This window comes from Blennius ocellaris (assembly GCF_963422515.1).
Source record: "Blennius ocellaris genome assembly, chromosome: 6".
Taxonomy (NCBI): Eukaryota; Metazoa; Chordata; class Actinopteri; order Blenniiformes; family Blenniidae; genus Blennius; species Blennius ocellaris.
In genome coordinates, this window is record NC_137655.1 from 2,747,836 (window position 1) to 2,772,753 (window position 24,918).

The 24,918-nt window shown below is 47.1% G+C and overlaps 3 protein-coding genes and 1 long non-coding RNA gene across 5 annotated transcripts; 2 read left to right on the forward strand and 2 right to left on the reverse strand.

The window, feature by feature from the left end:
* Positions 1 to 1,337: 1,337 nt before the first annotated feature.
* On the reverse strand, positions 1,338 to 2,181 carry LOC308131297. The gene is made up of 3 exons (XR_013936656.1): positions 2,138 to 2,181; positions 1,695 to 1,898; positions 1,338 to 1,603 (listed from the first exon to the last, which is right to left on the reverse strand). It is a non-coding gene; the product is annotated as an uncharacterized lncRNA (long non-coding RNA).
* Positions 2,182 to 4,066: 1,885 nt separating this feature from the next.
* LOC308131295 (transmembrane protein 50B) lies at positions 4,067 to 8,328 on the forward strand. 2 transcript variants are annotated; one of them, XM_080497980.1, is made up of 7 exons: positions 4,067 to 4,190; positions 4,898 to 5,083; positions 5,177 to 5,289; positions 6,183 to 6,250; positions 6,338 to 6,430; positions 6,524 to 6,581; positions 7,635 to 8,328. In XM_080497980.1, exons 2-7 carry the CDS (start codon positions 4,985 to 4,987, stop codon positions 7,678 to 7,680), a joined length of 477 nt encoding a protein of 158 aa, XP_080354106.1. In that variant the 5' UTR covers positions 4,067 to 4,190; positions 4,898 to 4,984; the 3' UTR covers positions 7,681 to 8,328. The 2 variants fall into 2 exon arrangements, with proteins under 2 accessions (XP_080354106.1, XP_080354107.1); XM_080497981.1 differs by having other exon boundaries at positions 4,069 to 4,134.
* A 954-nt stretch (positions 8,329 to 9,282) lies between these two features.
* ubxn4 (UBX domain protein 4) lies at positions 9,283 to 15,594 on the reverse strand. Its single transcript, XM_080497968.1, has 13 exons — positions 15,437 to 15,594; positions 14,665 to 14,767; positions 14,427 to 14,455; positions 13,732 to 13,850; positions 13,503 to 13,614; positions 13,284 to 13,392; positions 12,808 to 12,862; positions 12,522 to 12,686; positions 12,306 to 12,433; positions 12,112 to 12,214; positions 11,093 to 11,224; positions 10,785 to 11,008; positions 9,283 to 9,859 (listed from the first exon to the last, which is right to left on the reverse strand). The coding sequence occupies exons 1-13, from the start codon at positions 15,516 to 15,518 to the stop codon at positions 9,721 to 9,723; spliced, it is 1,500 nt and encodes a 499-aa protein (XP_080354094.1). The 5' UTR covers positions 15,519 to 15,594; the 3' UTR covers positions 9,283 to 9,720.
* A 949-nt stretch (positions 15,595 to 16,543) lies between these two features.
* On the forward strand, positions 16,544 to 24,237 carry nmi (N-myc (and STAT) interactor). The gene is made up of 10 exons (XM_080497973.1): positions 16,544 to 16,652; positions 16,717 to 16,755; positions 16,848 to 16,913; positions 18,401 to 18,559; positions 18,653 to 18,769; positions 20,152 to 20,317; positions 21,488 to 21,594; positions 22,376 to 22,562; positions 23,440 to 23,543; positions 23,638 to 24,237. The coding sequence occupies exons 2-10, from the start codon at positions 16,720 to 16,722 to the stop codon at positions 23,863 to 23,865; spliced, it is 1,170 nt and encodes a 389-aa protein (XP_080354099.1). The 5' UTR covers positions 16,544 to 16,652; positions 16,717 to 16,719; the 3' UTR covers positions 23,866 to 24,237.
* Positions 24,238 to 24,918: the final 681 nt, after the last annotated feature.

The window sequence follows — 24,918 nt, forward strand, 5'->3', positions numbered from 1 at the left end:
AGAAGGTCTCACTCCGGGCGGCTCGCATCCGAGCAGCAGGCAGTAATTGGCGTTTGGCCATTAAATATTGACATTTTCTACATTCGCCTCCATCCCAGCAACAGCGCCACCTGAAGTCTGGTTTAGGTCCCAGTAGCAGACGGGAAGTCTTTCTTTGTACGTTTTGCAGCAAAGCTGCTGTGAGCGGAAACAAAAACACTAAATATGACACGTTTTGTTTTCACAGCGTGTTTTATTCTCTTAACAGGAGGAAAAGTTGGACTGATTAAACTCTTAAATATAAATTTGGGCCTGAGGCCTCGTCAGCTCAGTATGTCAAAATGTTTCCCTTTTCATTCCACATTAATTTAGTTTTAATGGTTAAAAACGGCTGAATGAGGTAAAGAAAATAAACAGCTTCAGAGAAAAGGAAAGTAGAGGAGAGAATGTCTTTATTTAGTAAAATTTGATTCTCATTCATTTTTCTTTTCCATAGTTTAGTCTCATTTTAGTTGTTCCTTCATTCAAAATAAAATAAAAACACTTCCAGGGTTCAGTGAAAGTCGATAGATGGGTAATTAAGGACATTTCAGACGAACCCCGGGACTATTTGATGGCTGTAACCTTCTGTGTATAAAGCAGTGTGTGTGTGTGTGTGTACACTTCAAAATAAAGTGGGTTTTAATTTCTAGTTTCAATGAGCTAAAAAAACCACCTTGTTGTAAGTGTTGATCAGCTTTCTGGAGGGTTTTCGATCAACCCAGTCAGTCCATGAAGATAATGTAATTAATTGGACTAAAAACTACTGGAGTTTAGTTACAAAGTTCTGAAACGAAGACAAAACTGCCAAAATAAAGTTATTTGAATACAAAACTCTTTCAACCTCCACAGTAAGACCTTTGATTTTAGATGTAAGAAACTTTGCAAAATTTCTCATCGAAATGATTCAAAAAGAAGAAGAAATGTTACAAAAACATTTATTTCTACAAAACAAGCACCACAAACCGTTCATCAATGAACGAGGGATTTATTTCGCTTTTGTCGACTTCTCCTGCGCTTCATAGATAAATTATTTTATTCATCCCCGAAGGGAAATTGTTTTGTTGCAGCAATCTGGTACATACTAATAATATAAAACACAATAGAATAGAAATATACAAATATCTGGGTATAAGACAAAGTAAAGCACAGAACGGAACATGGGCACTTAGAAATAAGATGAGATAAAAGCAAGATAAATAAATAGTAAGGTGCAGTGGAGAGCCACTAGAAGTAGGCATTATATAATAATAACAATATATATCTAAATATATATATATCAGTAATAATAATAATACCAATAGTAAACTTAGAATAATAATACCACTGTAATAGTGTACTTGCAGATGTATAAATATATGTACTTGTACATGCAATATAATATAAGTATCAATGTAATTTAGTCCAGGTGATGATTGAGGCTCTGACGGAGGTAGAAGAGTTAAAAAGTCTTCTTGCCGTGGGGAGTAACGACTTCCTGTAACGTTCCTTGGAGCAGGTTGGTTCTCCACATTATAAAAAAAAAAAAAAAAAAAAGAAAAAAGAGAGACTTTCTGCGACGTAGAACTTGAATCTCCAGTTTCTCCTGCACAACAAGCAGAAAACCAACGAGGTGAAACATCAACGCTTGTAAAATCAGCTTAACATGAGCTGTAATTCCCCTCCTCACCTCTGACCTCTGCTTCCAGGCGACGCCGGCGGCGGCCTCGGCTCCATCCTGGACGCCTCCGTCTCCCCGGCGTTCGGCGCCACCGTCATCATCGTCGTCACCGTGGTCATGTCGGGCAGCGCCTACCTCTGCTTCCTGCGCTACGTCTGCGCCGGATGCTGCCGGCCGCCGCAGGTGTCTCCCGCTGCCGCCGCGGACGACGGAAACGGCCCTGAGAAGGTGGAGGAGCAGGTTTAGGAGGCGCGGTAGCGGCCGGCCGCCAGCAGGGGGCAGTGCTGGACTTCTCAAAGGGGATCAGACAAAACGCTCCAGCTGGTCTTTGTCATGGCGCCGCGCTGCGAGAACACACCGCCAAGAGCAGCGGCGCTTCAATTCGGCCTTTTGTTTACATCATTTCCCTGCGAGAGCCGCCGCGGCGGGAACATCGGGGGAGGGGGAGGGGAGACGTACCGTTACGACGCTCCGTCGCCGACGTCCTGGAAGGAATCTGACGCACCTGCGAGGAGCCAATGAGAGCAGAGTTACCGACAGGCTCCGCCCCCCGGTGAGCAGCGTCACATCTGACCCTGGATCAGAATGCGCTTCGGACACACTTTAATCACGGCCCCCCCCCGCGGTGAACAGACTGCTGTGGGCGGGGCTTCAGACGGCCTTTTATTACATCACGTCCAGCCGAGCACCCAGACGGGGGGTCAGTAGGGTCCGACTCACCTGGAGACGCTCCTCAGGTCCAACATGGCGGGGGACCAGTTGAGACCCCCCCTGGGTCACGTCGTGTTGCATTCTGGGTGTGAAAACAAACCACAACCTGTTACTTGATGTTTACAGACCTCCTGCTGCTTCAGAGGAATTTAACACGCGTTGAAATGGTCGTCATGTCATTTCTCGCTCTCCACATTTGTTTGGTCCGTTTTAACTGAGTCCCTACAAAATAAGAGCGTGAAACACCCTAAAGAATGAAAACAAAGATAGTGAAGTTTCACCGTTTGTCACGACATTTGCATGTTTTAAGAACTGAAGTGATCGGGACCGATGTTAAGTGTATATTTAACAAGACGTTAATTGAAATGAGAGCAGTAGCGACACAATAACTAGTTTAAAATAGAAATGCGTTTTGTATTGGTTGCCTTGATGACAGATTTACAGTTGGAAGTTTATTCCTGTGACACATCGACAAGATTTTCCCACTTTTCAAACAACACACAAAGTTTTCAGAAAGTTGACCGTTTTGCAGTCAAACACTTGATATTTCATGTTAATCTGCTCGTCTCCTCATTTTATCTCCAAATATAAACAGAAAGTCTCCTGAGCGGTTCTGCAGGTTTCTTCCTCTCTACTTCCTCACGTTGTACGTTTTTCTTTGTAAACGTGCCTTGAAATGTTCCATTTGTTGCAATAATAAATATTGTAGTGTAAACTATGAAAAACTGCTGTTGAAGCCATCTTACATTTTAACCAACCAGAGTTCCAGAATGTAGAATCCAAGAGGAGTTTCAATGCAGATTACTTTTTTACTGCATTATTGATTAATCAGACTGATCACGACGGTAAATCTGCAGAAAACAATATGATCCTTTAATCTCGATAAATAATCACGACTAAAAAGTTGTGCTTTAATCCGAGTCTCGGTGACAAACTATTAAATGCTGTAGCGTTGAAATAAATTGCACTAAAGTCAAACGACCACGTGGCGTGAAACTCGTTGCTGCGAGCGTGCACGCGCCCGTGCGCGATGGAATCTGGCCTCCACAATAAAGCTTTCGTTGTACGATCAGTTTTAAACTATAATTTTATTTTTTTAAGAATATTTATAAGCGTGAAAGCAAACCCGGTGTGTTCAGGGGGAAATAAAGACTTTAGTTTCAGACCTGCCGTCGTGTCCGCCGCTCCACGAGTCTCCCGCTGCAGAATGAACAATTATCTTCGCGTAAAAACATTAAAACTACGAACTTATTCCTCTTTTCTCCGTCTCAGTTTACAGATTTGAAAGAAACACCCAGGCGCCGCCATTTTGCTTTTATACTCCACCAGCAGCCAATCAGGAAGAGGCTTCTTTTCTTCTGCTGTTGGCTGCTCCCACAGCAGCCAATCAGGAAGCGGCTTCTTTTCGCCAATCAGGAAGCGGCTTCTTTTCTTCTGCCAGCAAACGGACGTGCAGGAGAGTGTTCTACCGCCACCTGCTGGACGATAGACCAAATTAACTCGCGTTAAATCTTTTCTCGATTTAAATCCAGATAAAAATAACGGGTCCTTCAAGAAAAGTGTTGAGAATCGAGACGAAAATGTTTCTGTCCAGATTCCGCTCGTGTTACGACTCCTCCCGTTCAGCAGGAGGCGCTGGCGCAGCCGAGAAATGTAGCCGGAAGTGGCACCGGAAGTGAGGGTTGAAAGCGAAAGCAGCTTATTTATTATGTCGGTGGAAATCTCAGTCCCGGATTCTTTTAAAGGTGGGAATCTGCCGCCAGCACTTTAATAAACAGCAACACGGCCAGAGACGTATTAGGTGACGACTTTTTTTTTATTACCGTTCGTAAGCCGGAGAACTGCAGTTTAAGTTATATTAGCTCGCGCCGACGCGATGGTAGCTTTGTGTGTAATATGACCTCCTGTTCAGCGACACGTTCTCTTTTATTTACAAGCTAAATCTTAACACGTACCTCTAAATTGACTCGCAGCTTGCACAAAAGAACAGATAAACTGAATAAATAGTTCTTCAGGTATGGAGAAATGCGATGTGGAGGTAACAGGCTGTCAAACATTAGACATGCTTGACTGATCTTCTCCCTTAACCACCAATAACTCCTCAACAATGAATCTTTACAGTGATGACATGGTTGAAATGAAGGTCTAAAATAGTGTTTCTGAGGCTGGTGCTGAAGGTTAATGACTCCTTTACACCATAGCAGTAAGATGCATTATTGGTCGTTGAGCTGTTTGATGCATTTGAAGGGAAAACTTCACTTTGTTCTGGAATAAATCACGTGATTTGCACTATACATGAGGAACTTATCTTGATTTCTAATGCAAATTGCACCTGGTCCTAAAAAAAAAAAAAAGAGTAATATGAATGATAGAGGTCCAGTCATAGGGGAAAACAATGAAATCATATTTAAATGAGAAAATTCAATTCCAGCATTGTACACAGGGTTCTAAACTTTGGAGATGGAGGCACAGAGAGACATCAGTAACCAGTGTTTTTCTCTCCTCCAGACACCGGGGTGCAGGACGGCTGGGAAGACGAGCGGCGGGTCGAGCTCCTTCCCCTCTGAAGACTAGCGTCGCAGCAGGAGGAGAGGGATGGCGGGTTTCCTGGACAACTTCCACTGGCCGGAGTGCGAATGCATCGACTGGGGCGAGCGGAGGAATTCCGTGGCGTCCGTCGTGGCTGGTTGTCTGGTGAGCGAGCCGCAGTCTCCCGACGCCGTTTCCTCCAGCCGCTAGCCGGACGGCGACACGATTTTATAATGACGCGGTTTGTTTTCCCTGCAGTTCTTCACCGGCTGGTGGATCATGATCGACGCCGCGGTGACGTATCCGTCCCAGGAGCAGATGAACCACGCCTTCCACACGTGCGGCGTCTTCTCCACCATAGCCTTCTTCATGTGAGTGATTCTGGACCGTTTCTAGAATTTGGTTATAACCGGTAGCGACTTGGCGACCGTGCTAATAGCTAAATGATCAAAGATTGCATGTTTCCTGTTTTTGATAAAAGTACCTATTGTATGTCTTTAATTTGAATCAATACAATCATTTTGAGAAGGATATTTCTTTTGCCATGAAGTGAATAGAACCTGAGAGGAATTCAGAATATTTTCAGTTCATTTTCAAGCCGAAACACGACGGAGAAACCATGAAGAGGCGCAATGCGAAGACGTGGCTTCTTTTTCTCTGATGTTTTAATGATTCGTCAAGCGAAGCAAACTCCAAAACACCATAGATCTAAAAAACAAAACAAACACAGAATATGACAAAACAATGAGCCATCAGTTGTCAGAAACATTACATAGACGCATAAACAAATGGAAAACTTAAAACTTACCACGAAGGCTGGGATTTGAGTCTTGATTCTCCTTGAATACAAGCGAACCAAACTCCGAAACACCGTAGAACAAATAAAAAACAAACACAGAATGTGACAAAACAACGAACCATCAGTTGTCAGAAACATTACATAGACGCATAAACAAATGGAAAACTTAAAACTTACCACGAAGGCTGGGATTTGATTCTTTTTCTTTTTCTACTTTAACAGTCTCCTTGAATTCATGCGTCCTCTCGAGTCCCCGAATGCCACTTTCATTCGTCGGTAACCGCGGAAATATAAACACGACGCCGAGTGGCCACGCCCACTTTACACCCAAAACCCCCCAAAATATCCAGCGGATTCTCAATCAAACAAAAAGACTTTTGTTAACATAACCAAAGCGACGTCATTTGCAAATAACATACAAGGAAATTAGAAATACTTATTTGATTTGCCGACTGTTTGTTTCAGGATTAACGCCGTTTCCAACGGCCAAGTGAGGGGAGACACGTACGGAGAGGGCTGCCTCGGCCGGACGGGTGTGTGTGTTGTAGATCCTTCAATTCTAAAAACTCTGGTTGCAGCAGTGGTTTCATGAGAATTGAAGAGGGATTGTCTGATTGCAGGAGCTCGTCTCTGGCTGTTCATTGGCTTCATGATGATGTTCGGTTCCCTCATCGCCTCCATCTGGATCCTGTTCGGAGGCTACGTGGCGCCAAGTGAGCATTCATCCACTCGTTCTGCTGCTCTATCCCTCCTGGCTTTTATTCGTATTTATGTGTATTTATACCACTTGTTGTTGTTCTTGTTAGAAAAAGAGGTGGGACCCGGTCTGGCGGTCTTCTTTCAAAACGCTTTCATCTTTTTTAGGTGAGTAGGACGTTTCTCTTTCAGTGTTTGAGTGGGTAACAGAATTGTATTTTTATTTATTAGTTAATTTGATAGGGACAGTGCGTATTAATGAGCATCTGTAAAACAGTGTAAATATGCCAGACTGTAGCAAAAAATGCTAATTTCCATCTGTTGTCCTCAGGCGGGTGACACAAGATACAGGAAAACATAGAAATACAAAATAAAAAATACATTTACAATAAAAAAAAATACATATATACATATTAAATAGACAGTTAAAAGTGTTCACAGACTTTCTTTCATCCACAAAATTATTTATTCACACAAAAGAGACAGACTTTACATTTTTTTCTGCTCAGGTCACGTGTTTAAAAAATAAAAGCTCAACGTGTGTGGATGAGTTGTGTACGTCTTGTTACACGTCACAGACACAAGTTCACTTGTGTTTTATTGGGATTTTGAGCGACAGACCAACACAGCATGGGAGGATAATGATTGGAGACTCTAAATTTAATGTAACGTTATTTAATATTCACTTTCTAAAAGTTTTCCAGCTGTAATAATCATCTCCACACCTGGAACCATATCTCAGAAGTGAAGAAAGTGTGTCCTTTCGCACTAAAACATGTGTTTCTCCAACCAGCCAATCAGAAATCAAACCCTATATGATATCATCGGGGGGTTTAGCCAATCACAATCAAGGTAGGCTCCTCCCCCCTTTTGACTCCTCCCACAATTATTCAGCTCTGCTCTGGCACATGGCGCCACGAGAGGAAGTACTTCCTCCTCTTCCCAAATATGGGCGTGTGTGTGGGCGGAGCCAGTGCAGCTCACACAGACACAGCAGATTCTGAATGTAGCTCCTAGGATCTGATATTCAAGGATCAAGGAAAAGTTAGATTTTGGGGGCGATAAACTTTGAATAAACTTTGAATATAATGTTTTTTAAACCAACAAGACAATGTGAACAAGACAATGTGAAACCAACAAGACAATGTGAAAGTGATGAAAGCTGGATAATACGCCTCCTTTGATGTTCATGGTGACGTTTTCCTCTCTTTCCCTCCGCAGCACTTTGATCTACAAGTTTGGCCGAACTGAAGATTTATGGGGTTAAATGGTCACACACACACACACACACACACACACACACACACACACACACACACACACACACACACACACACACACACACACACACACACACACAGGGTGTAGATATTTCCTGCTCGTTCTGAAAATGTTTCTCTCGATGTAAAAAAAAAAACTCGTGGTCGTTTGCTTTGTGTTCTTTCTCTCGTCGTTTGTGCTCAAGCTGCTCCGGAGTCGTCTTTTTTCTTTCTTTTTTTTGTTTTTCTTTTAAATGAGGGAATATTTTTTTATTTATACACGGTGTGGGGTCGTCGTTACTCCGTTATTCCGCTGAAGCGACAAATAAAACTGTTTTCCTTGTATTTGGACTGCAAAAGAAAGACATCAGGAAGAGTTATGTGGACGTTTCGTCTCTCTAATGTCAGTATTTTAAGAGAATTAAGCCTTACAAGTTGTAAAGTTTTTAAATGTTTTTTAAATTTTTAACCCCTAATTTGATCAAATCAATCTGTAACTCAAAAGTTTTAATCTAAAGGAAGTTAAAACAGAAAGTCTCTTATCCAAGTGTGTTTTTTGTTGTTTTTTTTTATTTAAATGTGGGTTTTTAAATGTTTTTCTTTCTGTGACTCATTTTGTTGAAAGCTGTGATTAAAAGCCTCACAATTCAGATGGATTCTCGCCGTTTCGTTGCGTCGACACGCTTCAAATCAGTTTATATTTACTGGAGAAGAAAATTCTAAAGAGACAAAAAGATAAGTAGAATTTTTGATAGAATAGAAATACTTTATTAATCCCAGATTGAAGTTGTACACACACACAAAAGAAAAGCACAGAATAAATAGCAAAGGAAGTAATTTGGTTAGAGTGATATTTCCTGTGCTTATATATTAAGTCACTGTTAAGATTGTACATATTATCTGAAATGTGTGTGAGAAGTTTATTCTCCGGATCCTGAACAGGATGGAGTTGATGAATGGATGGAAAACGATTTTAAGTTTAAAATGCACAAAGGATTTCAGTTTAAACGTTGACGGTTGGGAGTGAGAAGTTTTTTGACCCAAAACGATCCAGAATCTGAATAAATAAAAATAAACTGCAGGTCTGAATCTGATTTTTTTTTTGTTTTTTTTAAAAATAAAACTCAAAACTGGGTTGTCAGACTTTCAGAATAAAAGACTTCACGCTAACGCAAACAACTCAAACAACAAATTTTCCAGATTAAAACGGCTCAATTCCAACACAAACGAAAGGATATAAAATAAATGACTAAAAATTAAAAGTTTCTCACCTTTGCAAGAGATGTGTTGCAGCTGATGTATTAAAGTGTTAAAAGTTTATTTTCTTTGTTTTATTGAGGACGAAACACAGCAACTGTTTGCGTGGGAATTTTTTCATAAACGCTAGTTGGACTGAAATTTCACTCGTATCCGTTATCTGAATTTTTTTTTTCCTTCCCTCATATCGGCCGAACTTTATTTTGAAGGGCCCGGTGTTGGACCTTTCAATCACTGCCTATATGGAGCTATTAAGAGTTTGCAGGCTCCGCGTCCTCCAGGCTGGACCGACCATATGTTGTTTTTTTAACAGATTTCACAGAGAAGGGAAAAAAAACAAATTAAAAACCCAAGCGGTTTAAATTTTTATAATTCAACAAACAACTGCAGTTTACACACATACACACACAGTAGGTAGGTTACAGTAGATGTGTGTGTGTGTGTGTGTGTGTCGTCCTCTGCCAGCGGCTGCTTATACTTTTTACATCTAACAGGGAAAACAAACCAAAAAAACAAAAAAAATCATCTTTACTCCACATTAACTTCCTTCCTCCCGTTTCAAAGCTGTAGTGATTCCAGAAGCAGACGAAGCCGGGGGGGGGAGGGGGGTCTGGGGGGGGGGGGGGGCTGTTGTCCTGGACGTCACAGTGGCTGCAGTCTGAACCCGCTTCGTCTTCAGAATCAACACAAACGACACGGAGCTGAAGCTGCAGGAGGTTATGGATCTACCCATGCAAGCAGGGCGGGGGGGCGAGCCGGGGGGGGAGGGGCTGAGGGGGGAGGGGGCGTGGCTACATCTGCTGAGTGGAGTTTCCGTTCCAGGTGTTGTTATCGTCCTCGCTGTCCTCCTGAGTCCTGAGGCGGCAGATTTTACCGTCTTTCTTGAAGTCCTTGGGTCTGTTCTCCAGACTGTGCTTGGTGAGGGATTCTCTGAGCGACAAACAAAAAAACAAAACCATCAGGAACTTAAAAGTTCTAGTGAAATGAAACTTCGACCTCCAAAACACTCTGGTGTCTCTTCTAGGGACGTTTTTATGCTAACTGGCTGAAGCGTAAAATGTTAAAACACGGCAATCTACGAGAAAATAGCCGATAAACGTTGGTATTTCCAATTCCAATAGTTGGGCGGAGCTTCTGACAATAATAGAGTGACATCACGAGTTGTGCACACGCCCAAGTTGTGTTTACATTATGGAGGATCAGAGTTTTGACCACGAAGAGGCTGAATTTAACCATATTTCATCATCGTGGTCATTTCAAACCCAGTGATTGATGAAGAAGACACAGAAGGTGGTTCTGCCATCGGTGACCCCGTCTGGAACATGTTTGAGGAAGCAGAAGACGCTTCGTCCTCCATTCGTCCTCGTCTCCTCGCCTCAGCAGCCGCCACTTTTCACCTTTGAGGCTTTGAGGCTCCGGACTTTTGGCAGAACGACCGGCTTCCTGGATCCAACACGTCCAAGAGCTTTTCTGACTGAATCACTGAAGATGAGTCCAGGTGTTACTTGATAGTCTACTAGCCGCTAGCTGCGCGAGCTAATGGCGAGCCGCTCCCGCGACCTGTGCTCCTTTTCTCCTCTCTGGTCTCTTCCAGGCTCAATCTTTCATCAAGGCTCATAAAACTCCGACTATAACTTCAAAACACTGTAAAAACTTGGATATTTAAGAGAGAAACAAGCCGATATAAACACAACAGATCGAGATCTGCACAACTCGTGACGTCACACATAGGCTCCGCCCACAATGGTTTTACATTTCACTAGGCCTTCAAACACCAAGCGTCTCCATCGACCCGCCTCCCGGGGACGAAGAGCTCGTTGGTCCTGAAACGTCGTAACCCCGGGGGTCTCCTCACCTCTTTGCGTTGCTGGGGGCCGCGTTGGCGCGAGGGGCGGGCTGCTGGGGGGCGGGGCCTCGGGCGGCCGGCGGCCTGGGGGTGGGCGGAGCCGCGAACAGGAAGGAGCTGAGGAACCTCCACACGGCCAGCAGGGGGTAGAGGATGCTGCCGAGGACCGCCCAGATCCCACCGCCAGCGCCGCTGCCGGACTGGACCACCGAGTTGGAGGGCCTGCTGGACTGCTGCAAGGGGGGGAGGGGGGGACTTTTAGAGAGACGGGGAGGAGGGGGAGGGGCGATGGAGGAGGTGAAGATGGCGGTACTCACAGGCAGCAGCACCACGGAGGCGCTGGGGACCAGCTCCAGCTCCAGCAGGGTCTTGTCCAGGTCTTCACTGGTGAACTCCCGCCGGGGGAACATGGTCGCCAGGGAGAAGTTCCCGTAGCGGTTCCCCACCTCCTGACAGGGTCAACCAACAAACCGTCACATTTTTCTCTCTATCGATTTTTCTGCTTCTGGATTCTACTGAGTTTCTAGATCAGGGGTGTCCAACATGAGGCCCGGGGGCCAGAAGCGACCCGCCACAGGATCTAATCCGGCCGCCATGGGATTTTTTTTTTTTTTTTTTTAATAAAAGTATAAATATGAAAACTGACAGAGGCTGATCTAAAAACACTAGATTGACAAAAATGACATTGAAAACCGTCCTCGGTCAGAATTAATTAATGCGTCTGTGAAAGTCACATGACTCAACGCCTTTCACAATAAAGGTGTCCAATTTATGTGAAGTGATACTTTAGACACGTAAAGTCAAAACATATTTCCAGAAGACAAATTGTTTTAATCCTGAATAAAAATATTACATCCAGTTTTCTTATCTGTTTATTTTCCTTTGTTTATTGTGAGTATTCCCTTTTGTTACAAGTATAGATATCATAAAGGACATTAAGTTTGGGAGAAATGTGCCTGTACTGTGAAGGATTGTCTGTTGTAAATTTTGGAAAATCACAATAAAATACTAATTAAAAAAAAAAAAATATTACATCCAGATACAGGTGACTGAGGTTTTTTTTTTTGTTTTGCAAATATAATAATATCTGATTAACTTTAATATGTATATTTCAGAATAGACTGGCGAATTCTTGCAGTTACAAAGGATCAAAGGAAGGAAAGACTTTGACATTTGTCCATATCTGCAGTTTAACATGTTACGTTTGACTTGTTGGGCCTCCAGAGGTCAGATCAGGTCGATGTGGCTCCTCAACTGAAATGACTTTGACACCCCTGCTCTAGCGTCTCCCGGGGACAAGGTCTCCCGGGGACAAGGTCTCCGTGCGACGCCTCACCTGGGCGGCGAACTGCTGGGCCTCCTGCAGTCTGCTCTGCGAGGGGAACTGGTTGGTGAAGGATGAGCCGTCCGGCAGGCGGAACTGGATCCTGGCCACGGTGCTGATGGGCCAGAGAAACACAGGACAGACGCCGTGAGCGCGCAGACATTGAAGCGCTGGCCGTTAGCGGTGGCGAGGTGGCGGAGACTCGCCTCCTCTCGCGGACCGTGGACTCCCGCCGCGCCTCCTGCTCCGCCTGGCGGGCCTGCAGCAGCGCCTGCTTCGCCGCCTTCTCCTCCTCCTGGTTCTTGGCGTACCGGGCGGCCCGGTCGGCTCGGTCCTGCGGACACAAGTGCGGACGCGTGGAGCCGGTGAGACAAAAGTGCGAGGAACGTTGTGGGGACTGGGAGTTTGGGGGCGGCGGTTACCATGGCGATCTGCTGTTTGACCCGCTCCCTGGCCGCCTTCTCCTCGGCCTTCTCGCGGTTCCTCTCCTCCATGAGGCGCTTGGTCTTGTCGTCCTCCTGCTTCCTCTTGAAGTCCTGCATGTCCCTCCCCACCTTCCTCCGGTCCATCTCCTTCTTGATCTCGTGCTGAATCACAGAGGTTCTGCGGTGAGTCCACGTTCGCCCCGATCCCCGTTTACACCACGACGATTCAAGTGACGACGACAACGTTTTTGCGGATACGCTCGCGTGAACGGGCGTCGCTCACCTCCTCCTCTCCTTTCTTGCGTTGTTCTCGCCTCTCTTCCAGCCTCTTCGTCAATCTGACGGCAGAACGACAGAAAGCAGAGTCACACTCGATGAACAGCAGGGGGCGGTTTTCCTCCTCTTTCATCTCTCACAAGAATCAAACAAATAAGCAGCGAACAGGAAGTGAGCAGGAAGCAGGAAGTGAGCAGGAAGCAGGAAGTGAGCAGGAAGTGAACAGGAAGCAGGAAGTGAGCAAGAAGCAGGAAGTAAACAGGAAGTGAGCAGGAAGCAGGAAGTGAACAGGAAGTGAGCAAGAAGCAGGAAGTTAACAGGAAGTGAGCAGGAAGCAGGAAGTGAACAGGAAGTGAGCAAGAAGCAGGACGCGAACAGGAAGTGAGCAGGACGCGAACAGGAAGTGAGCAGGAAGCAGGAAGTGAGCAGGAAGTGAGCAGGAAGTGAGCAGGAAGTGAGCAGGAAGCCAGAGGGTACTCGTACCTCTCCACCTTAGAGTCCAGGTTCTCGTCACAGCCCTGAAGTGAAGACGAGTCCTCCTCTGCAGGAGAACCGGAGGAACAGCTCGGACTCAAGGAAGTGGAAAGTGATGCTGTGACGAACAGAGAGGCGCAGAATCAAACACCACGTGGGCCAGGTGTGTGTGTGTGTGTGTGTGTGTGTGTGTGTCCAGGTGTGTGTGTGATCCAGATGTGCTCCAACCTTTGGACGCTTGCGGAGCAGCTGAGGCGGCGTCAGACTCTGAGGCGGAGCTGACGGCTGGGCTGCTCTCCACAGGTCCCTGGCTGCCGCTGCTCTCCTCCTGACGGTGCATCTGTGGTCAAGATGGACGGTTCAGACGTTAGACCAGGGGTGTCCAACATGCGGCCCGCCACAGGACCTAATCCGGCCTGCCATGGGATTTTTTTTGTGTGTGTGTGTGTGTGTGTACCTGGTCGACTCTGTGGATTCTCTTGGTCAGTTCCTCGGCGGAGATGCTTCCAGCGATGACCTCCAGAGGAATCCCGTTGTCCCCGATGAAGAAGCTGGACGGTATGCACACCACTGGGTCTGAGAGCGACCGCGTCAAGGGGCAAACCACTGCACGTTGACACGCCTACTGCACGTTAACACGCTCCCACTGCATGTCAACACGCCCACTGCACGGGGGAGTGTTTTGTGTCATCCGCGAGATAAAATCCTAAAGAACAAAACTCTGGTCCCAGTGGGGTTTTAATAAGTTCCCCGACTATTGAGCACGCCTGAATACAAGCCACACCCACCGAATTAAAAAGACAAAATCTGGCTTTCAAAGCACTGACAAGAGTGCCTCCTGAGAGAGAGACACAGGTGGAAGTAGAATCTGACAGCCTGAAGCTCGTTAACCCCTTAAAAAAAAACAAAAAAACATAAATTAGCCGCTTTATTGTTTAAGCAAGTGAAAAAAGTGGTGGCTCACAGTCTTAGAGTGCAGTAAAGACACACGCCGACTTCAAACTGTTGCCATTGATCTGAGCCGGCTGTTAAAATGTTACAAGCGAAGAATCAAGAGGAGAAAATAGACCAGCGGATATTTATCAACACTGTGTCCAACAGAGGTTAAACTGCAACTATAACACACACACACACACACCTTCAAAAGGATACAGATCTGGGAGAACTGCACACACGTATCACTGTGAAGGACAATAAGAGGACATTTCATGAGCAGTTGACAGGATTTCGCATCATAGATCCTCACGACAACGACACTCAAACCCCTCTGGTGCTCTGACATCATCAATCCACCTCGCCTGAACCCTGTAACCTGAATAAATAAATAAAGACACACACACACACACACACACTACTCTCCAGTCACGGCTCTACATTGGGACATGTGTACCTCTTGGCGTCCACCCGGATGGCCACGCAGGAGTTCTGGGCCGCCTCCGACACCTGGACGTCCTCCCAGCTGGACATGAGCTGAGACGACTGCTCGTCTTCTCCTGAGGGGACGGAGACGGAGACACTGCTCACACACGCGTCTCACAGATTACAATTCTGACAAACGAGAGCAGGTTTCTCATATTTTCAGAGAACGAACGCTCCTCTATGGTAAAGTGAGCTGCGCTGGGATTGGTCAGACGCTGCAAAACCCCGCCCCCTTTTTTTGTTTTTGTTTTTTTTTAATACTGTGGACGGCGTCCCGAAGGGGACAAACTCTGGGTTTTTAATTACTGAGCCATTAACTTGATTCGTGTTTAACGCTCATCGGGGCCGTGCGAGTCAGGTTAAGTTAATAGAGATGGGTATGTTTATCCAGACTCGACGTAACAGGCCCCAGGTGTGAGTTTATGTGTTGTCATGTCTGTTGTCCCTCAGATGTAACGCTCACTGACGCAACAGACAAATCTAGATTTGGCCCGCAGAAGTCAAAGTGCAGCAGCCTTCAGTTAATCTTCCGACACGAATCCCGACTGTCCAGAGCTGCCGGTTGTTTTTTTTTACACCAACATACAGTCTTACTGACGATCCACGTCGTCCTTTTACACGGTTTATTCCCCTCAAAATGTGTGTGACGTCCGATATTGTTGACTGACAAGACGGCCGCGCATGACGCTGCGGAGCGGCTAAGCAGTTAGCCTGTTAGCTCCACCCTTCGCGCGCGACGTTACCTGTAATGACCACGACGAAGACGGAGCTCCGCCGCTTGGCCAAGCCGATGGCGTCAGGGATGGAGCCCTCGAACCAGAGCATGTCTGCGGGGAGTTTTTCCTGCCTCTGCCGGATGAGTGACGCTCCGGAGCAGCTAAGCTACACCAGTCAGCCCGGCGACTTCCGCTTCCGGTTGTGCGTTCAGCGTCACTGCGCACGGGCGCGCGTGCAAGGCTGCGTCACTGCTCGCTCTCAATGTGTATTTTTTTTAAAATTACCCACAGTTTTTAATATTCACACCTGAAGCCCTAAAGATCTCTTTATTGTTGCATCCATGGCCTTCTTCCTTTTTTTACTTTCTTTCTTTCTTTTTCTTAAAAATAATGTTCAAATAAAGTGTTTTACAGCACACATTTTAAAATTGTGTGTCAGAGGGTGTGTTTTTCATTGAATGCTGTGACATTCAATGAAAAAAAATAAGAAAAAGGCTCTGCAGAGGGTTATTGTTATACAGCGAGACAGATGTCACCACTTCTGTTCTGATTTTTGAGGAAAAATTATTAGCAAAGCCACATTTCTGTGTTTGTTATGATGAAATTATACTCCAAAGACTTTGTAGAATTCTGGAAATAAAAAAAAAAAAATGATAATAATAAAAAAAAGAAGCCACAATCATTTACAATTTCAGAGTAATCTAAATGATCTGAAATGGCTTCCATAAAAGGAACCGACTATTTTTAGTGAACCGAGCTGAAAGGACCGACTATCTTTAGTGAACCGAGCTGAAAAGGACCGACTCTTCTTAATGAATCAGCTGAAAAGGATAGACTCGTCTCAATAAACCGAGCTGAAAAGGACCGACTCTTCTTAATGAACCGAGCTGAAAGGACGGACTATTTTTTGTGAACCGAGCTGAAAAAGATCGACTCTTCTCAATAAACCGACCTGAAAAGGATCGACTCTTCTCAATAAACCGAACTGAAATGGACTGACTCTTCTTTATGAACCGAGCAGAAAAGGACCGACTATTTTTAGTAAACCGAGCTGAAAAGGACCGACTCTTCTTAATGAATCGAGCTGAAAAGGACCGACTCTCTTCGGGACAGCCCCACGGTGACTGTGTTCTCTGTAACTTTCACTTTTACTTTGCAGTTTGTTCAGTGCGCAGTAAACAACGTCTTGTTCTGCTTCCAATCGATCCGGCTTCAATCCTCACACTGACTTCACACCAAACTGGTGAGAAACAACAGAGAAACTTTTTATTTGTGACTTTATGACTGACTTTTGTTTTGTTTGCCAGGTCATGGAGTTTATGGAGGTCGACCAGCCTTCTGATGAGGTGAGGCTTTATCCTATCACTCTTGTTTCATCGGTTTCTACTTGAGGTCTGAATTGTGTTCGGCTGATGGGAAACGTTGTGTTTGTTGTCAGGTGGGAGAACTCCGGGACACGGACGCTCAGCTCAGGGATGCAAGGACAGAACTGGAGGCCTGGAAGGTAGGAGTCCATACACCTGTCCACAGGCACAGGTACAGGTGTAGGGTCTCTGTACAGGTGTAGGGTCGCTGTACACGTACAGGGCTTGTCCGTTGGTACAGGGTTAGTCTACAGCAGGGGTCGGCAACCTTTAGTGCTCAAAGAGCCATTTGGTCCCGTTTCCCACTGAACACAACACCCAAAGAGCCACACACATTTTATTTTGACAGTCCCACAGGAAGACCATGCCAGGAGGGCACTACACACAAAACCTTCTTCACATCTGTTTGACAACTTACAACTAATAAACTAAACTACATGAACTGAGCAACAAAAACACAATTACTACCGACACTACAAACCTAACATAACCCCCAATAATTACATTTAAAACACCACAAACAGAAACTCCCACAATGCATTGCAGCTCTCAGCTCCTTTATTGCTACACATTATTAAAATGGAAGATAAATGTGGGAGATCTGGATTGTTAGAACCATGAGTGTGATGGTGTGTCTTTAATGTCCTTTAGTTGTTGTGTAATTCACTAGAATGTTCCGTCACTCTCAACAAGTCTGTAATGAACCTCCTGGAACTGTCGGGGCTCCGCAGGGCAGCAGTTTTACTCTGAAAGGTACAGGAAGCTCCCAGTTGAGCCGCTGTCATGACCTGCAGCCGCAATTCTACGTTCTTCATGCCATTATTGTTGTAATGACGTCACATCGCTGCGTCGTTCACGACCCTACATTTTACCACTCTTTGTAGCGTGACTGCGCTCTGGTTGGCTTTGCCTCCTTACGTCCCTCTCTGGGTGCGCCTTGCCTCCTTACGTCCCTCTCTGGGTGGCCTTGCCTCCTTACGTCCCTCTCTGGGTGGCCTTGCCTCCTTACGTCCCTCTCTGGGTGGCCTTGCCTCCTTACGTCCCTCTCTGGGTGGCCTTGCCTCCTTACGTCCCTCTCTGGGTGGCTTTGCCTCCTTACGTCCCTCTCTGGGTGGCCTTGCCTCCTTACGTCCCTCTCTGGGTGGCTTTGCCTCCTTACGTCCCTCTCTGGGTGCGCCTTGCCTCCTTACGTCCCTCTCTGGGTGGCTTTGCCTCCTTACGCCCCTCTCTGGGTGCGCCTTGCCTCCTTACGTCCCTCTCTGGGTGGCCTTGCCTCCTTACGTCCCTCTCTGGGTGGCCTTGCCTCCTTACGTCCCTCTCTGGGTGGCCTTGCCTCCTTACGTCCCTCTCTGGGTGGCCTTGCCTCCTTACGTCCCTCCGGGATGAACTGCAGTGGGACAGAGGCTCCAATCGTCAGTTTTGGACGAGCTTTAATAAAACGTGTATAGACGGTATTCCACGATGTTTTGCATCAGAGTGTATGTCGACCCAAGTAGAAATTGAGGGTACTTTGTGATCCTCATCCTACCGTGGCGTCCAGGCAGCCCCCCCCCCCCCCCCCCCCCCCCCCCTCCCCCGCCGAGGTTCAGGTACGGGGTTTTTAAGGGTCGTGTCCGTCCCCCTCCAGATCAAGGTGGACAAAGCCGACGACGTGAAGGCCGGGCTCCTCCTGGAGAAACTGCAAGCCGACGAGGAGAAGAAGAAGATACAGGAGGAGGTGAAGGCCTGCATGGAGCGGAACGAGCGGCAGCAGGACGAATTTACCCGCAGCCTGAGTCAAACGACGGTACGAGTACCGTCACCAGTGAACCCCCCACCAACCCTGCCAGGGACCTGAATGTTTGACCCCCCCCCCCCCCCCCCCCCCCGCTCCTCACAGGGTGACCTCCAGCTGCTGGACCAGCGCAGGCAGGAGCTGGCGGCCCGGCTGAAGACGCTCCAGGACGAGCTGGAGGTCCAGAGAGGCCAGTCCAGCACGCTGAAGCGGAAATTCAAGGTCGGCATGACGAGACGAAATGGGTGAAGCCAAGGCTTATTTTTTAGCCTATCCCTTAAAAACCCGTGCGGTTACCCCAGACACCAGTGATACAGAAAATATATTCAAAAAAAAAAAAAAAACGCAACTGGAGAAGAAAAGAAAAAAGAAAATAATAATAAACATAGCAGTCGTAATACGGGAGAAAAAATGAATATGGAACATAACAGAAGTAATACATGAGAAAAACCAAACCAAACAGAAGTAACAGAAATTATTGTTCATTGTAAACATTCATTATTTTTCTTTTTACTGTTTTTTTTTTGAAGCAGAACAGTGATTTGCACAGATTGAAGTTGTCACTGAAACCGTTCCATTGGTGATCGGAGCTGCTTGCTAGGCTAAAATAAATCACTTTACATTAGTTAGACTCACATGATGCTTCAGGTTTCTCCTGATTAAATTTGTTCAGAGTGTTTTACCTTGTAAAAGTCAAAGTTCAACGCCAGCATGAGCAGAATCGACTGACCAAAAGTTACACAGAGAGAATTTAGGGGAGGTTTGCAATGAAATAATGATGGAAGTAATGCAACTTAAGCAAAATATCGTCTCTCTTGATGACGTGGATTAATCATCCGTTTTGGACGAGCTTTAAGAAAAATGTTTCTGGCAAAAAAAACTATTAAAAAGACTTTCAGGTTTTTGTCGTCTGGAGCAGGGGGGTCAAAGTCATTCCAGTTGAGGGGCCACATCAATCTGATCTGACCTCTGGAGGCCCAACAAGTCAAACGTTACATGTTAAACTGCAGATATGGACAAATGTCAAAGTCTTTCCCTCTTTTGATCCTTTTGTAACTGCAGGAATTCGCCAGTCTATTCTGAAATATACATATTAAAGTTACAACACAAAAAAAAACCCTCAGTCACCTGTATCTGGATATCGTATTTTTATTCAGGATTAAAACAATTTGCCATCATCTGAAAATTGTTTTGACTTTACGTGTCTTAAAGTATCACTTCACATAAATTGGACACCTTTATTGTGAAAGGTGTTGCGTCATGTGACCTCCACAGATTGCATTAATTAATTCTGACCAAGGGCGGTTTTCAATGTCATTTTTGACAATCTAGTGTTTTTAGATCAGCCTCTGTCAGTTTTCAGATTTCTACTTTTATAAAAAAAAAAAAAAAAGAATCCCATGGTGGCCGGATTAGAGCCTCTTGTGGGCCGATTCTGGCCCCCGGGCCTCATGTTGGACACCCCTGGTTTAGAGTTTTGAGGATTACAAGTGTGTTTTCACAGTGAGGCTTGATTTGATGAAACGATTTAACAAGGTTTCACATTTTAATTCTTTGTGGAGGGTTTATCTACTAACGCCTTGCCCCCCCCCCCCCCCCCTCAGATCTGCTGCCAGGTCCCGGACACCGCGGTGAACTTCGTGAAGCAGCACCGCGGCGACGGGTCGGAGGCCGGCGATCAGGTCACGGCGGGAGTTTTCACCATCGGCCAGAGGGCGGGCGTCCCTCTGGGGGGGGGGCAGGCGCTCATCACCTTCGAGGAGGAGAAAGGTGGGCTGGTCCTCAGTGACCCTTCAACACCACGTCGCCTGGCGGTTAAACAATCCTAGCTCTGGAAAAGGTTCACGTTAATCCTAAATGAAAGGATTAATTGTAAAAGGGTTCGTGATGTGAAGACGACGTGTTTGACAGGATGTGAGGGAGGAAGTGACGTCGTTCACTGGGTCGGAGTTTAGAGCCTCAGATCCTCTTCACCTGCTTCCTGTGTCAGTTCTGCTGGTCCTCCAGCAGGGGGAGCTCCTGCTCCTGCTCCTCCTCTGCTTCTTCCTGCTCCTCCTTGAGCTCCTTGCTCCTCCTGCTGCTTTTTGCTCCTCCTCATGCTTCCTTTTCCTGCTCCTCCTCCTGCTCCTCCTTGTGCTTCCTGCTCCTCCTAAGAGCTCCTTGCTCCTCCTGCTGCTTTTTGTTCCTCCTCATGCTTCCTGCTCCTTCTCCTCCTGCTCTTCCTTGTGTCCCTGCCTGCTCCTCCTCCTCTTTCAGCTCCTTGCTCCTCCTGCTGCTTCTTGTTCCTCCTCATGCTTCCTGCTCCTTCTCCTCCTGCTCTTCCTTGTGTCCCTGCCTGCTCCTCCTCCTCCTCCTCCTCCTCCTCCTCTTTCAGCTCCTTGCTCCTCCTGCTGCTTTTTGCTCCTCTTCTTCCTCCTCCTCCTCCTTGAGCTCCTTGCTCCTTCTGCTGCTTTTTGCTCCTCCTCTTCCTCCTCCCCCTTGTGCTTCTTCCTCCTGCTCCTCCTTCTGCTTCCTGCTCCTTCTCTTCCTGCTCTTCCTTGTGTCAATTCCTGCTCCTCCTTGTGCTTCTTCCTTCTCCTCCTGCTCCTCCTTGAGCTCCTTGCTCCTCCTGCTGCTTTTTGTTGCTCCTCTACCTCCTGGGCCTCCTTGTGCTTCTTCCTCCTGCTCTTCCTCGTGCCAATTCCTGCTCCTCCTCCTGCTTCCTGCTCCCACTCCTTTTGCTCCTCCTGCTTTTTGTTCCTCCTTGTGCTTCCTGCTCCTTCTCCTCGTGCTCCTCCTCCTGCTCCTTCCTCCTCCCACTACATCTGCTCCACTTCCTCCCCCTTCTGCTCCTCCTTGTGCTTCCTCCTCCTCCTCCTGCTCCTCTTCCTGCTCCTCCTCCTCCTCCTCCCCCCCCCTGCTCCTCCTCCAGCCCCCTCTGACCCAGCCCCTCTCCTCCAGTGGCCTCTCAGGTGCTGAAGCTTGCCAAGTGCTCCATCGCCTACGAGAAGAGCAGCCTGGAAATGAAGCCGACCGAGGTCACCATGGAGCCCATGGTCAAGTTCGAGGTGGGTTTCACTCCTCCACCTCCCCCTCCTCCTCCTCCACCTCCCCCACCTCCTCCTCCACCTCCAGATCAGACCATCCAGGTTCATCAGTCAAGTCAGACCTGAGGACCAGGGAGGTGTAGGCCAGGAAGCAGGAAGAGGTTAGTGAAAGGTCAAAGGTCAAGGTTGCAGGTTGGACTTTGCAGTGGATGGACGGAAGCTGCTGTCGTGGCGACGGCCTCCTCCTCCTCCTCCTCCTCCTCCTCTGTGGGACTAAACACTGCACTGCACAAAGTCAAATCTCGGCAAGATATCATTTCTTAAATTAAGTGAAAAATGACTTGTTTTTGACGAATAAGTCATTTTTGCTTAAAACAAAATTGTCCGCCAAGATTATTATTCTAGTTTTAAGATGATTATTACTTTATTTTCTTATTAGCTCGACTGGTCTTGGCGTTGAGTATTAAAAACTAGTAGTACTGTTTGGCTTTTTAAAATGACTGAGCAGCAACCAAAGGACCTGAACTGACATTTCATGAGCCCAGTCTTCTTATTTTAAGATTTCAAAATAATAACACATGAAAATAAAACTTGTTTTGAGTCCAAAAATGCTGTTTTCAAGATATGGGGCTAGAATTATTTTTCTTATTTTTGAAAATCTTGTCAAGTAAAATGTACTTGTTCTGTTGGCAGATCATTTTGCTTATTTTAAGTATTAATTTTCTTATTTAAGTAGAGTTTTTTTGGAGGAATTTTTTGCAGTGTGTCACACAAAACAAAACTCCCCCCTCCGCCGCTGCAGCTGCACCTCGACGTGTCCAGGAAGGCGCTGAAGGTGTCCAACGTGCCTCCGTCCATGGACGACGGGAGGGTGAAGGACCGTCTGCAGATCAGCTTCTCCAGGCCGAGTCGGGGCGGAGCCGAGGTGGAGCGGGTGGAGTACGACAAGAACAACGGCACCGGGCGCATCGTGTTCCTCCACCCGGGAGGTACGGCGCCCAACACACGGCCAACACGGGGCCCAACACGGGGCCCAACACGGGGCCCAACACGGGGCCCAACACGGGGCCCAACACGCGGCCAACACGCGGCCAACACGCGGCCAACACACGGCCAACACACGGCCAACACACGGCCAACACGCTCCCAACACGCTCCCAACACACGGCCAACACACGGCCAACACGCGGCCCAACACGCTCCCAACACGCTCCCAACACGCGCCCAACACGCTCCCAACACACGGCCAACACGCTCCCAACACGCGCCCAACACGCTCCCAACACGCGCCCAACACGCTCCCAACACGCTCCCAACACGCTCCCAACACGCTCCCAACACGCTCCCAACACGCTCCCAACACACGGCCAACACGCTCCCAACACGCTCCCAACACGCTCCCAACACGCTCCCAACACGCTCAACACGCTCCCAACACGCTCCCAACACACGGCCAACACGCTCCCAACACGCGGCCCAACACGCGGCCCAACACGCGGCCCAACACGCGGCCCAACACGCTCCCAACACGCGCCCAACACACTCCCAACACGCGGCCCAACACGCGCCCAACACACTCCCAACACACTCCCAACACGCGGCCCAACACGCGGCCAACACACTCCCAACACACTCCCAACACGCGGCCCAACACGCGGCCAACACACGCCTGTTCAGCTGCCTGAGTGGTTTAAGTGTGTGTGTGTGTGTGTGTGTGTGTGTGTGTGTGTGTGTGTGTGTGTGTGTGTGTGTGTGTGTGTGTGTGTGTGTGTGTGTGTGTGTGTGTGTGTGTGTGTGTGTGTGTGTGTGTGTGTGTGTGTGTGTGTGTGTGTGTGTGTGTGTGTGTGTGTGTGTGTGTGTGTGTAGCTACTGAGAGCCTGGTCCAGGGGGAGAAATTCCAGGTGGATCTGGATCCAGAAGTCAGCGTTCGGGTCGGACCCGACTTCAACTACAAGCTGCGCAGATTTCAGGTAAAAAGATTAAAATTTTCTTATTTCCTGACCTTTTTTTTGTTGGTTTTACTTGAACCAGTCCTACTCGTTGTCTCGTCCCTCTCGCCCCCAGACCTTCTGCGGCTCGGCCTCTAGAACCGTCCTGCTGGACAACATGAAGGACCTGGTGGACGTGGTGGACGAGGAGGACGTGGAGGACGTGGAGGACGTCCTGGAGATCTACTTCCAGAAGCCCAGCAACAGGGGCGGCGAGATCGAGAGCGTGAAGTACGTCCCGAGCGGGAAAGCTCTGCGGGCCTTCTTCTGCGAGGACCCCGGCCACGCCGGCGCCGCGCTTTGAAGTCTTGACGCCTCTTCGGTCGTTCACCGGTTCCTTCTCTTAAACGTGTCAAGATGTGATTATTAGACTCAAACTGCTCAAACTGAAAAAAAGAAGTAAAACATCTGGTGACGTTCCGTCTCGGTTGTTTGAATCCCGGAGACTCGACGTGTGAAAGATAAACCTGCTTGTTGAAAGTCTGAGCCGCGTTCCTGCTGCCGCCGACGGAACGTTAAGAGTTTGACGCATTGTTTGAGGATCAGTAGTAAACCGGTGTGAAGAGTTGGACGTCTGATCCTCCGACGCCGTCCCAACTGGTTGGCGGATCTATAATCCGGTTTAGAGTCGGAGGATCTATTGAGGGTCTCTGTTCAATAAAACACCTGGATCAAGCAGTAGTGGGGTTTTTCCTTGTGGAAATGAAAAGCGCCAATCAGTAGGAGACGTTAAAGGGGTTGTATTTTTCAGCTTTTTAACACTTTAACTTGGTCTCATGGGTCCAAAAACATTATATTCGAAGTTTATTGGATCCTCGGAGCTGCATTCAGAATCATTGTCTTGTTGGTTTAAAAACATAATATTCAAAGTTTATTGTCCCAAAATCCAGCTTTTCCTTGATTTTACCTCCATTAGAATATTGGATCCCAGACGCTACATTCAGAATCTGCTGTGTCTGTGTGAGCTGGACTGGCTCCGCCCACTCACACCCATATTTGGAAGTTGAGAAAGTACTTCCTCTCGTGGCGCCATGTGCCAGAGCAGAGCTGTGATTGTGGGAGGAGTCAAAAGGAGGCGGAGCCTACCTTGATTGTGATTGGCTAAACCCCCACGATGACACTATATAGGGTTTGATTTCTGATTGGCTGCTTGGAGCAACACACTTTTTAAAACCTGGAACAACCCGGGGAGAGAGAGGGCACACTTTCTACACTTCTGGGACGTCGTTTCAGGTATGGAGACGATTATTACTGCTGGAAAACTGATAGAAAGTCACTTTTGCACAATATGGCCTCTTTGAAAACTTGAACTTGAGGTTTAGAAAGAACAGAATTATCTCATCATGTTTTCCTGTCC

Excerpts from the sequence above, each read along its gene's own strand:
- LOC308131295 (XM_080497980.1), top strand. The coding sequence starts at position 4,985 with ATGGCGGGTTTCCTGGACAACTTCCACTGGCCGGAGTGCGAATGCATC. Across the intron at positions 5,084-5,176 it reads CCGTCGTGGCTGGTTGTCTG|TTCTTCACCGGCTGGTGGAT; the intron begins GTGAGCGAGCCG and ends TTTTCCCTGCAG. Across the intron at positions 6,582-7,634 it reads AACGCTTTCATCTTTTTTAG|CACTTTGATCTACAAGTTTG; the intron begins GTGAGTAGGACG and ends TTCCCTCCGCAG.
- ubxn4 (XM_080497968.1), bottom strand. The coding sequence starts at position 15,518 with ATGCTCTGGTTCGAGGGCTCCATCCCTGACGCCATCGGCTTGGCCAAG. Across the intron at positions 14,768-15,436 it reads CTTCGTCGTGGTCATTACAG|GAGAAGACGAGCAGTCGTCT; the intron begins GTAACGTCGCGC and ends CCGTCCCCTCAG. Across the intron at positions 12,215-12,305 it reads TCCACGGTCCGCGAGAGGAG|CACCGTGGCCAGGATCCAGT; the intron begins GCGAGTCTCCGC and ends CTGGCCCATCAG.
- nmi (XM_080497973.1), top strand. The coding sequence starts at position 16,720 with ATGGAGTTTATGGAGGTCGACCAGCCTTCTGATGAG. Across the intron at positions 16,756-16,847 it reads TCGACCAGCCTTCTGATGAG|GTGGGAGAACTCCGGGACAC; the intron begins GTGAGGCTTTAT and ends GTTTGTTGTCAG. Across the intron at positions 22,563-23,439 it reads CGTGTTCCTCCACCCGGGAG|CTACTGAGAGCCTGGTCCAG; the intron begins GTACGGCGCCCA and ends GTGTGTGTGTAG.